This window comes from Numenius arquata, chromosome 18 (genome assembly GCF_964106895.1).
Source record: "Numenius arquata chromosome 18, bNumArq3.hap1.1, whole genome shotgun sequence".
Classification (NCBI taxonomy): Eukaryota; Metazoa; Chordata; class Aves; order Charadriiformes; family Scolopacidae; genus Numenius; species Numenius arquata.
The window spans coordinates 10960794-10973973 of NC_133593.1; the positions used below are offsets into that span (position 1 = coordinate 10960794).

At 47.0% G+C, this 13180-nt stretch overlaps 1 protein-coding gene across 3 annotated transcripts in view; it reads right to left on the bottom strand.

The window, feature by feature from the left end:
* The window catches only part of ACACA (acetyl-CoA carboxylase alpha), a 124361-nt gene that overhangs the window by 34055 nt on the left and 77126 nt on the right, over positions 1-13180 (bottom strand). For all 3 annotated transcript variants that reach the window (XM_074160462.1, XM_074160460.1, XM_074160461.1), the window contains 4 exons: positions 11500-11769; positions 11039-11136; positions 10056-10176; positions 9485-9595 (listed from right to left, as the gene is read on the bottom strand). In XM_074160462.1, coding sequence (XP_074016563.1) covers positions 9485-9595; positions 10056-10176; positions 11039-11136; positions 11500-11769 — 600 coding nt within the window. The remainder of the gene's footprint in view (positions 1-9484; positions 9596-10055; positions 10177-11038; positions 11137-11499; positions 11770-13180) is intronic.

Genomic DNA, 13180 nt, shown 5'->3' on the forward strand with positions numbered 1-13180 from the left:
GACAGGAGCCCCCAGCAGCCGCGTCGCGAGCCCTTAGCCCCTTGGCGAGCGCAGACACCTCCACTCTGCCCGGAGACGGGCTCCACTTCTTGCATTTCTAATCTCTGAACGTGTGCAGCTCCTGCACTTTTAATTTACGAGCGTTCGGTGGGGGACCCTTCTGACTTGGGAACATATTGGCTCGGTCTAATGCTTGGAGATTATTAAAGTCAGAGCTATACTCCACTATCAAGTCTACAGATCTTTTATTTAGAAGATATGGTGCTCTAAATGCACAAAGAGCTCCCTGTCACCTTCACATTAAAGCCCCTAGTGCCTGGTAAATGGAATTATATAGCTGTCATCTCCTTTCCCCAAAGTTTTAAGAGTACAATGGGCTCATTTTTTCACACTCCATCCCAGCTTCAGAACTAAGAGACCTACTTTGTATTGATTTAAAGTCTCAGAAATAAATAAACCTGCTTCACCAATGTGATTCACAAGAAATTCATGATACACTATTGCATGATATATTTCAAGCTGTGGCTCCGGCTCTTTTTTCCCTTTGGTGAGTGATGGGGGAGGTGGGAGGCAGGGGGAGGTGGGGGGAAGCTGACAGCCTGATGGTTATTGGAGATGGCTCCTGACTGCAAATCCAGAAGCTGGTCTTGCTGGTGGAGCCTTTTTCTTGCTTTAATTTGGTGAGATCAAGAGGGGGAAGGGGAAAAAGCAATTGCGCTTCACCTCAGAGGCAGCAGGGGAAGATGCATCTGGGTGGCCCTTCTCCACCACCTTCTGCTGAAGATCCCAAAGCACCTCACCGGTACAAAGGGAGCAGGGCTCCAGAGCTGAGCAGACACAGAAGAGGCATCCTCTCCGTTTGCAAATGGCAACATGAAACGTTACGGGGAGGAAACAGTTTTTCCATCTTGCAATAATTGATGAGGATTTTTGAAAATTTCTGGATTGCAACAGAAAATCAAATTTTGCAATCTTGAAATCTGAGCAAATATCAGACAGGGTCACGATGTTTGCTTTAGACTTTTGAAATATTTGTTGTAGGTATTAGACATAAAAATTATTTTGGAAAGAAAAGTCAGTTGGGAAAAAAAAACCACACCAAACCTACAATAAAAAAAAAGAACTTATCATTTGACCAAAAAAATTCCAAACGAGAAATTCATCAAAACTGATACTTTTTCCTGAAGAGTTCCAGTTTCAGTGAACTGGCATTTTCAAATGAAAAATGTCTTGTCAAAAAATTCTTGCCTAGCTCTCCTTTCACAGTGTAGGGAGACAGAGTGTTTTGCTCAAGGTCACTCCATCAGTCAGTGGTAAATCAAAAGGACTCAATACACTTTGCAAACTAAAATTACAGCCCCCTATTCTGCATGGTGCAAACACATAAATCCCATCTGTCCCAGTTAGGGGTTCCCTAATCTAGACACCAGCCCTGTGAACAATATTAATGATTGGCTCCATGGTACTTAAAGATCTTGTTTTGGTCATTCCCTTGGTCGCACAGATCCAGAGGCCACCCAAGGGGACAGGCTGCGGTGCAGGGAGCTCTTTCACCTGGAGAGTGAAATTTTGGTCACTTTGCAGTGTGGGTTTAGGCTTCACCATGAGATAAGGGACAATTCTCCAATGCCATTCCTAGAATTTCTATTTAAGTGTCCAGAATGGCAGATATTTTCTCCACAATTCATCACAGAAGAGACCCACAGGCAGGTAACCCTGACTTCCATGCAGGGACACCCCAACAGAGGTCAGGACCAGTGACTACAGGACATGTTTGAAAATTGCCACCTTCCATTCATCTCTGGTGGAACGTCAGGTACCAGAGTTAACACTCCAGTCATAAGATCCTCTGCAGGATCACCAGGAACTGGGATACAATCCCCGTGACATGAAACATATATAGGGTTCTAATACACAGGAGTTTCCCTGGAAGCTACGGGAAGAGATTTAGATCGGCAGAATACGGGCCACTCTGCTGAACTCCTCCTCAGCGGGAATAAATACACACACAGCCCCCCCAGCACAGGCACCAGCCACACAGATAAACTGATCAAGATCCATATTAAAAATGATAGAAGGAGGGAGGAAAAAAAAAAGTCAACAGAAATCTATTAGACTTTCTTCCCTAAGCAAACATAAAGGGACTGATAATGCAATGCCTGGAACGTAAATTGTCTCTAATGGGAACAATACACAAATATCACCACTTAACGAAAGGCAATTAAAAATAAAATGTAGAAACGGAGGGTGGTGTTTGTTTATTTGCACTCATCTCAAGTCCGGGCATCCATCCTGCTTACATTAATGTCTTTACACAGAGCAAAGACCCTTGTGTTACCAGGATTGTCACCAACCAGACACCACCAGTAGCTGATGCCTCTCACTGGTGCTAAAATAGATGAATTCTGCCCTCTTCCTATTGCCAAATGTTGCTAAACTGGGACTGACTCCTACAAGAACTCTACTCTGATCTTGGTTCTCAAACCAGGACGGCTCTGTTCGGGTGTGAGTGATGGTGACGTATGCCAGGGAGCCCTCCAACAGCACCGAGGTCCCGCATCGGTTCCAAGAGAGCTGAAGAAACCATCCTCCACCCACAAACCCACATCTGCCATATCCACCTTGGGCACAGTACAGCTGCCCCTCCTGTTCCCCCCACCATGAGCCAAGAGCGGGGTAACCTTGGGGAGATCCACGAGAGGAACCCACTGACGGTTAATGCCGTTGAAGTGTCAATTCCTGTTTGACATTTCCTAGACCCTCTTTGATTAGCATTCTCCAACACCCTGCACCCATACGTATCTTCCTAATAGTCTTGCTGCGCCACTACAGAAAGATTCATATCATGCATTAATAATTATAATGCTTCTTTGAATGACAGGGATGGCACTTGCTGTTCTAACTCACATGATTGCTCTCACATGATTGCTTTGATCTAATCCCAAGACTGGAGTCATCTTGAGCAGATACTGAGCTATCCCTGCCTTGAATCTCAAAAAAAAAGAGCTTTCCACATTCTGTATTTTACTGTAAAACCCCCGAACGGCATCAGTCTCACAGGGCTTTTATTTAGTTTTCCATATTGTGAAATAGAAGGGTAAATATTACCGCTTGCAGTACTGAAGACCCATCACTCACACAAGACAGACTGTGTAGGCTTCTGTTCCTCACACCAGAGCTCCTCCAGCGCGTCTCAGACCTGTCTCAGCTGCATCTCGTGTGGTCAGAGCCTCCCCAGCAGCTCTGCCCCCTCCTGAATCCTGACCTAGTGTCTCACCCTGGAATCCCAGTCCCACTACACCCAACAAGTTCTGCAGGTTCCCTCAGCTGAGACCTGTGACCATGGGATCGGCGCACAGAGCCCAAACGACGTCCCAGCGAGCAGGGAGGGCACGTCTGCGTGTCAGGCAGAGACAATGAAGAGCAACCAATATCAGAGAGCCACGTGGGCTGAAATGTCTCAAAATGAACTTGTCTCACTGAGCAACGTACAACTGGGGGTCACCACCATCCAGGTGAGCTGGTTTGAAGCTCACTCATGTGTACACGGCTCTTCTGCTGCATGGTGCTCCCACAGTTCACAGGATCATAGAATTTTCCAGGTTGGAAGGGACCTTTTAGATCGAGTCCAACCATCAGCCTAACACTGACAAAAACCATCACTAACCCTCAGCACCACATCTACACATCTTCTAAACACCTCCAGGGATGGTGACTCCACCATTTCCCTGGGCAGCCTGTTCCAGTGCTTGACAACCCTTTCAATGTAAAAATTGTTCCTAATATCCATCCTAAACCTCCACAACTTGAGGCCGTTTCCTCTTGTCCTAACGCCTGTTCCTTGGGAGGAGAGACCAGTCCTCACCTCTCTACTGCAATCCTGCCCCAGACCTACACCCACAAAACCATAAATCTCAGCAGAAGCAGCCACGCTGATCTCAGCCCTGGCTTTGACAGTCAGTGCAACTCAGGACTTGAATTTAAAATACAAGGATATCCTCTGCTGGCCCCGTGCAACGGGGTTGTTGGGTTTTAAATGCAGATTGTCAAAACGATCCTTGCAGCAATTACGGTCTGTTGTATCAACAAGTCCTGGGGGACTCATCCGCAGTCACGTGATTGACACATACACTACGCTGCCTTGACACGGTTTGGCACCCATCATGTTAACGTCTCTACCACGCACACGCCGTGTCTGCGTTAAGGAAAGGTGTACTCGGGAAAGGTCGTTGGACGTTTGCTGGTAGTAGGCGTAGAAGTTTCTTAGATATTTACATATCGCATTAGCAAGCCAGCAAGCTTCCACTGATCAGTTCATCTCACAAACGCCCCTCGTAAAGATGCTCTTCAAAAATCTTTTCTCCCCATAAAAACCACCAATTCATGGTGCCAGAAACAGTGCATTACTCATCTGGTAAATTGGTTCCTGAGCTCTTTCAGGTCTAGAATAGGTCCACAGGCAGACACGTTGTTTAAATTAACATCATTTTGAAGGCAAAAACTTCCACAGAAAGAAATTCTGAGGATGGGGTTACCTACCCTGCCATCGCACCACTGCTGGCAGGTAGTCTCCATCTGATGAGCTCAAAATACATGGCGAACACAAACGAACTAAGGTTTTGAGACCAAGCTGTCGGCAGGGAACTGCCGTTACCCCCATTCTGATCACCAACGTCAGACACAAGAAAGGCTACAGACTGGGAAATGAAGCCCAGAGTTCTGGTTTTGAACTATGCTTTCAACATTCCTTATTTTAGTGGTTTCTGACTCTTCATCTTCAACTGCCTCTTTCCCCACATGGACATGTTCTCCCAGCAGGTGGTATTTGTCAAGCTCAGACTTGGATGTTCTTGACAAACCAGGCCAACAGCAAGGTGCCATGGGGCCCCAGGGACCAGGACAGCTTGAGAGCCCAATGCATCATTCGAGCAGGCCAAGCCTGGAGAATTTGGGAAAAAAATCAGGCTAAATAAGGAGGGACAGGAAACAGAACATTCTGCTGGTTAGATTCTTCCCTTCACCTCCAGAAGCCATGACCACTTTAGATGTCCTGCTGTGAAGCGCAATGTGTGGGACAGTTTTTCATCATCACCCAGAAAATGGACTGTTTGAGACACCAGGTTGAACATCCATATAATCAACCGAGGTGTATCAAGTCAGTGGTGGCTCCTGAAAATCTCTGCTAAATCTGCCTTCCCTTAGAAAAAGCCCAGAACATGTATCTGTAGAGAAATTGTGATTGAAAGCCACTATTTGTTTACATTAACAACACAGTCTTAAAGCCGGGATTTCTTTTAAACACAAAAGACAAGGAGGAGCAAAATAATTAAAAATAAGTCAGTAACAGACTTGGGAACACCCTTGTGAGGACTGAAATGAAATGCAGTCCCGGAAGCCTGAACCATATAAGCAATGCATAAGTTGGGAGCACCGGGCTCTTCAGTCTTTACTTCTATTAAGAAGAAAACCAATGGAAATTAACCTGTTAGTGCACGGCAGCAGCACGTCACCTATTTCATGTGAAATCACACCCTGATTTGCTTATGACGAGGAAAAGGAGCTGAGGGAGGTGGAGGAAGGTACGAGGGTGGAAAAAGGGGGAGGCAGGCAAAGTTAAAAAAAAAATAAAAAAATCTCTGCCTCAGCAAAAGTTTTCATTAAAATTTTAGACAAATGATCTCTGTGTCCTTCTCCCATGCTGCCTGGGGCTCCATGCTATTTCTATGCAAATAACAACCTCGTGGTTTATATCTTATTATTTCCACCGGAGCTGCGGCGACATGACCCGAGACGTGTGCGAGGTAGACAGCGAAAGAGAGAGAGGGAGAGAAAAGAGAGGGAGAGGGAGGGAGAGAGATGGAGTGGCTGCTCGCTGAAGTGTGAAAAAATATTGTCAGGAGTGAGCGGCAAGAACAAAAAAAAAATTGCAGGGATAACGTGTTTATTTCAGCCCCTCTCCCCATGTGAACCAGCACCTTTTAAAATTCATTGGGCATCAGGCGATCATGCACAATCCATCTGCTTTCACTTTATCATTTGCATTTCATGCCTCCTGGCTTTTGATGTGCTGATACTTTGATGCAGTCAGGAGACGCGCATTATCATTATTTCAATTTTCAGGGGGGTCAGCGGGCTCAGCACAGGCGCGCGCACACGCTCACAGGAGAGGAATGAAATGTCATTTCCACCTCTCCACCCCCTGCTGAAACGCAATGGGGAAGACAAAAGGGGGTACGGATGAAACGTGGCCCCGGTGCCCCCCACGCCGAACGCTGGCCCCACCGCGGAGCATCACACCTTCTCCCCACGTCTCTCCCTTACCCGTGGGTCCGGGCTATAAACAAAGGGAGCTCAATCAGGAGCGGAGGGAAACCTTGTACAGCTCTTGTGCAGTCTCTTGTCACCCCTGGCAGGCAATGGGGCACGAGAATCCTTAAACCCACCCGATACCAAGTGTCTTACAGTGCTGTGCCTCCCTCCTTGCAGTGACAGGGATGCAGCGAACAGCCAGCACGTGATCAGTCAACTTCCAGCACCAAACATTAGCTACAGCTAAAAATGATACTGACCTTGAGCTCATCGTCTAAGTTACAGGTTACAGTCTGGTTTCGGCAGCTGGACCTTTCCCTCTACACCTAAACCCTCGGGCTGGTTTTACATAATGATAATGAACAAGAGCAGCAACAGATCTGCTGGCACGTAATGATTATCACAGCCCCCTTCTGCTCCCCCCTGCAAATTAAAAAGAATCCAGTACTTCACAGGAGAAAAAAACAACCCCAAAACCCAAACAACTTTCCAGCAAAAACCTCACTGCTCCCTGGAAGCCTAATTGTCTCCATTGCTGCAGAAACGTTTTTGCGCTGCACGTCCTCTTCTTGAGAGAGAAGACATTTTGAAGATGTGTATCAGACACAAGACTAAGGGTACGCTCTGTACAGCATCCCCTATGAACACAGTAATTAAAAGTCAGCAATGGAAAAAAAAGTCTCAAATCTCTGGCACCTAATTGGGAAAAGCTGAAGGAGTATTTGCATGCAACTCTGTTAGAAAACATTCAGTCCCAACTGTCAGGCAAGGTAGCAATGTCCCTTTATTTCTTTTTGTTTCAGTCATGAGCTTTCCTCAGGACCCTTCCAGCTGGGCTGGTGACCTTCTCATCCCCATGAAGCAAAGCACTGTCTTTGCTGCACAGGGTTCTTCTCCCCATCTACTCAAAGGGAACAAGAAGCAGCACGACTCACTCGCTCCACAGAGAAAAACTACAGTAGGTTTTCACCATGAGACCCTTCTGGAGTCTTAATTCACGTAAATGAACAAGAACACATCATGTATCATGCCCAACCAGCCTCTGCTTTCCTACAAGGGAAGACTTTGCTTAGCTGGCCCCTGGCTGATAGTGACCTGACTTCTAGCCAGAAGAAAATTCAAACTGCCCATCTAAATTCAAGGGCCAAGTGTTGAACAGTTCACATCTGAGAATAGGGAGACGAGAAGTCTGAAGCAGACACTGTCTCCATGGCCGGATGACGCAAATGCATCAACATTGACCAACTGCTTCACACCCTCCTTCAAGGTCTCAACTGGACTGAGCTTGCCCATTTCAGGTTAGCACTGGACGTCGTTTCACTGCTTCAGAACTACTTCTGGGACACAATTACAGCTGGATCCACTCAAGAAGCTCTGACCAGAACTGCAGGGACTGGAAAATGAAGATCATATGAACTACCAAGACATCACACAACATCCAGGAGTGAGCGAGGGGATTCCCAGCCTCCCACTATTCAAGGACAAGTAAACTTATTGCTGGGTCTGAGCTTAGGTGTCTTACTGGAAAAGCTGGAGAGGACGCAATAGGTTCCTCCTTTGCCTGACCTTCAGGCAGGTAGAGATTCAGTGCCTATATAAAAATATATCCCTTTCCAACAGAGCAGGGAGGAGAGAAAAGGACACATGGGATTATTCAGCCCACTGAAATTCTTGGGATGGGATAAGTCACCCTCAGAAATCACCTCCTGCCTATGCCTGCTGACAGGTAGCAGGTGCTTAATTTAGACTAAATCCTTAATTTTTAAATGCCTAAAATTTAGTGAGATTAATCTAGTCCTATAAAAACAAATATTCACTCCACGGGTGGAGAGTGCAGTTAAACCTGGAAAGAAGAGAGCAGAGGAGGAGGAGCGAGCAGACCAGACCTGCCATCTGGGAAACTCTGCCAGGCCCCGATCCCCAACAAATGACAGCTGGAACCAGGCAACTTACTCCACTTCAGCAAGCACTAAACTCACTCAATTTCTTTTTAAAGGATGGATCTTCAAATGCCTCTTTCCTTCCATTGATGCAGGTGTGTGTGATGTGTGTAAGAGATCTAACTGAGGGTGCTGCATCCTAGAGTTGATAGGATCAATGCTTCATTTTCTGCAGAGCCCCCTTTATTCAGGGGAATAATTCAACGAGAGACTATTTTCCTTTTATCTCCCATTGTCAGGCAGGCGCTCCTTGAAACACAGCTTGCGATGAAGCACAACCACCCCAGGTGCTGGAGAGTGCCTGAGAACAAAGCTGCACAATGGGGAAGGGCACCGGAGCCCGCACAATCCCAACTCCCGCGTAAACAAAGCCCTCAGTGAGAGGGACAAGAGCGGAGCCGTGTCTGCTCCAGACAAGGAGCTGGAGGCTGTGATATTAATAGGGCTTGGGGCAGCACGGGAGAAAAACTGCCTCTGGTGGGGAGAAAAAAAAAAAAAAAGAGCCACTTTAGTAGTGAAGGCTGTAAGTTTTCTTCCAGCCCGAGTTCTTCCTCCCTGCCCCCACAGCTGAGGTTTCCAGCGGGTCTGACCCCTTGAAAATCACCGTCCACACATTCCTCCTCAGGCTACAGTGCTCCCCCAGCACTAACGCAATGCCACGGAAGGCTGAAAGTTCAGGGGGTTCTGGCCCATCTATTTTGAAACAACAGTCTCCCAGACACTGGAAATGGCCCAGTTTCTTCTATCCCAGTACACAGTGGGTGGGAGAAGACGCTGCCTAGTTGGTGGCCTTCTCCACTTCTGGAATTTACTCACTGCACACAACCTACGTTAAAAGCTGCTTCTCCTTCTTCCCTTCACCCACTTCACGCTCGAGCCCTTAAATCTGCAGTTCTGCCTCACTCCCCTGCCAATCTCCAACTGGGACGCCTGGAATTGTTCCTCTGGCTGTCAATATGATGTTCTTGTCAAGAAAAACAGGAGCATGAAAGCACTGCTTTCTGACCAGAGAGAAAGGAAAAAAGAAAAAAGGACTGCAAAGGCATGAAAATGTCCCGGCTGCTGCCCCGTGTCAGTTCTCCTGCTTGATCGGGAGGAGCCTGAGAAGGAAGAAAGGAAAAGGGACCAAGCACAGTGACAGGGATAGTGGTGGCAGTTCCTTGAGTCTGAGGCAGAACTCACAAAAACACCAACTCCGTTGACAGAGCTCCGAAGACTGAAACGCAAAGACTTACCTTGTTGAGGGCTCCGCAGCCCGTCAGGATTATATGAGAGTTCTCAACCTGGATAGTTCTCTGACCCAGCCGAACAAGGTAAGCCCCAATTCCAATCGCCCGACATGTAACCTTAAAAAAAAAAAAAAAAAGAAAAGAAAAAGAAAAAAAAAAAATCACATTGATTTCTGTCTTACCACACAGCCAACACCTATCGATTCAGACACCTAGATAAAACTAGGCGGTTTTGTATTACAAGGCTATAAAAACTACTCTCACTGCAAAACTCCAGAATCTCTTTTTTTGTAAAACACACTACCTGAACATATGTGTATTTTATTTTAAAAAAGAGAAGCAGTAACTTACAGGCTGAGCACACGTGAAGCCAAACGGCCGTTTTCTAGAAGTGTTTTAAATTTAATCGGAAAGGGCCCCAGCCTGCGATGGTGCCAGTAGCACTGCTCAAAGCCTACAGAAGCCAATTTACATCAACCACAAGCCTGATCCCAGATGTATCTCCCGGATATCATTGCAGGATTTTTAGCTGAAACAGACAATAGAGTTTGAAGAATAGAAAGCAGTGGGGGATTACCAAGTTGATGGTGATAATACTCTCATAGGCTAAAGATGATTCTCCAGCAATCATGCCAGATCCTCTGAGGTTCTCTATTCCAAGTCCGTCTTCCTTTCCGATAATATCTGTTATCTTATACCTGAGGGAGACACAGACAGCCTTTGAGTCACAAGGTCCAGTGATTTGCTGAATCAGTTTGCTACGAAGAAAATGAAAAGTGACTAAATATCATTAAGGCTCCAAAGAGTAACGTGCATAAAACCCGGGCAGGCCCCGTGCCTGGGCTCGCTCTGCAGCCTTGCTGAACACCACGGAACAGTCCTACGTCCGAGCAGTCAGAGCAGCAAAGAGGAAATGCCAAAGGAGAGGAATGCCCGTGAATAGTGTTCTTCTGGCATTCCCACAGGACGTGAGGAGCAGGCTGATTATAGGAAAAAGAGCAAGAAAGGAAGAGAAGGCAGCCAAAAGTAAAAAGAAATAGAACAAGAGATTATGAGGCTCTTACCCTTTCTTTACTTTCTTCTTTCATGCCTTCCTCCCCCAGCACAGTCCCTTCTTACTCAGCGCTCTCAGACTGGCTTCTACCTTTCCCACCAGGCCCTTAGTAAGCAAAGGACTCCAGCATGTGCTGAAGTGCTTCACTGAGGAGAGCCAAAGGCTTCCCCGCAGGCACCTGCACGGCCCCACAGCCAGCATCGCCCCTTTGTTCAGCCAGAGCTTACCAGTCTTCAAACTGGGCTTTTTTTCTTTCCCTTCCTAAGCACATCCTCCTCCCTCTGCCCAGGAGCACCTCTAAAGCCACAGTCCAGCTCTGGAAGTGTCTTTGCACCTCATTTTGAGATGTGCTACTTTTGGGATAGAGCCGGGAAGATACAGACACCCAGAGCAGCCTTGTGGAAAACCTCAAGAATGTCCTAACTGCAGAAGAGGACACGACATGCATCACCCTGGACAGCCAAGGACGAACAGAAAGGTTTTCACTCGCACCTCTCTGCACTTACCTGGACTCTCCATTGTCCTCCACATGTTCACAGTGCACCGAGTTCAGGGCACTGACTTTCTTATAGTCTTGAGGAGTCAGGTACAAGTACTTGTATCCCTGCAGGGAAAAACAGTTCATTCACCTCATTCCCACCTGTAGTTCCTTCCCGATCCCCAATAACCCCTTGCAAAAAGAAAGTTTCAAGGGAGCAGAATTTAATTCCAGATAGCGATAAGAACATCCTCTCGTAACATCAGGGCTCCAGCTGAGGTCAGTGAAAGCTACGGATGTTCTCAATGTTTAGCACTAACTCATTCTGGATGCAAATCCCGCTGCCTGAGAGATCCAATACCAAGGAGAAATTTGGACCGAACAGTCTGGCAAATACTTACCCTCACCTCGATTAAAAGAGGCAGTGTAAAAATAGGATTCTTTTGTGAGCTAGTGCAGATCTCACTTCTGATTCCTGTGCCTCCTTACCTTGTACGGGTCATCTGGGTCTTCCCAGGCCACGTGGAACATGTGCCGAATCTCCTCAGCCAAACCGATCCTGGCTCCGCTGTTGGCAGCCACATAGATGCGGGGGATGCCATGTGTTCGAGCAAGCTCCGAAGCCCTCAGGAACAGCACATCCTCTTGAGGTCCAAAAGAACCTATTCGGTATGTAATGTCATTGCCGATGACAATGATATCACGGCCTTCTGGATACTCAGGGGTCTTCAGAGTCATCTTCCAGGCCACCATCCCAATCTGCAACCAAAGAATAGAGAACAACAAAACCTGAATGTGTATTTTCAAGATGTGAAAGAGGGGAATCAGGCAGGGGCCATTTTCTCATGAGCGTTGCACTTTGTGTATTTCCTTTGGGCGCTGCGATACCCGCAGCTCTGATACGTGCTGCCAGCAGAGAGCACAGCTGGCAGGACTGGATCCTTGCCATCCTCACTGGAGCACATCCTCCATCGCTCTCTTCCCACCCGAGACACTGATACTGGCCCTCCCTTCTTCAGGGATTTGTCACGGGTCCCAAACACATTCTGCAAACGCCCTTCTCACAGGGCACTGCGTTTACACCCTGTGCCGGAGCTCAAGGGGTGAGGATGGACGTGCTGCTGTATGGACTCCTGACTACCCAGACACCGCCCCAGAACCTCCTCACCCTGGTTCTTCCTCTCACCCTGCCCTCATTTTAATAATCCCTTTATTCATAGCTACCTCCATTTTTCTTTTCCTGTCCTTCCTTTCATTTCTTTGGCTCTTCCTTTTTTCCTTCCCAAATATTGCAGCAGTTTCTTTCCAAACCTGCCTGGATAAGTAATGCCTTTTTTCTGCATATTTTTCTTTTTTAAAATCACCGGATGATCTCTTCTGGCCCATCTTATGGAGATCAGCAACATCTGTACCCTGCGTCTCCCATCTCCCGGCTGCCACGTATCGCCGTGCAGGGGAGCTGGCCATCCCGGAATGCCATTAACAGATGGAAATAGCAGCGTCCCTTGAAAGCCCCATGCATCACCCAGTCTCCGCTTGCCCAAGGATCATAAGCTCTGAGTACACATTCCTCAAGCCGATTGCACATCCTCTGCAATCAGGAGGGCTGAAACTCCCTCATTGTGGAGACTCTGAATTCTGAACATGATGAACCAAAGCGGGAGGGGGAGAGGGGAGAAGCAGCAGATAGATATGTGCCATTTAATCCAAATCAAAATGGCACAATACACAGTTGAGATCCAATCAGCATCTGCAATAAGATATGCCATAATAGGCTCATTAAAAAAAATAAAGAGGCAGAGGAATTAATCAAAGGGTCATTGGAAGTAAAGCAGGCAGCAATCCAAAAATATTACAACCGGCTCCTGGCAGATCCTTCCCGTCCACCTCCCCTTTCCAGAGCTGAGATTGCAAGTTAACAGAATGATGGTGTTTCAGTTCACCTTCCCCTTGCTCTCGGTTTCCTCCATTGCTGTTCTGACTGATACGTCGTAAGGGATTAATTTGTTTGCCTCTGAATGTTTGCAGATTTACAGTTACATCTTAGCATCCAACCGCAGCGTTTGGAAGAGAGAGATACTGCAGCAGCTTCAGAGGCAGGAGCATAAATCCCTAAAAGTCAGGGGGGTGCTTTGCTAAAATACCAGAATTATTGCAAAATTAAAGGGAA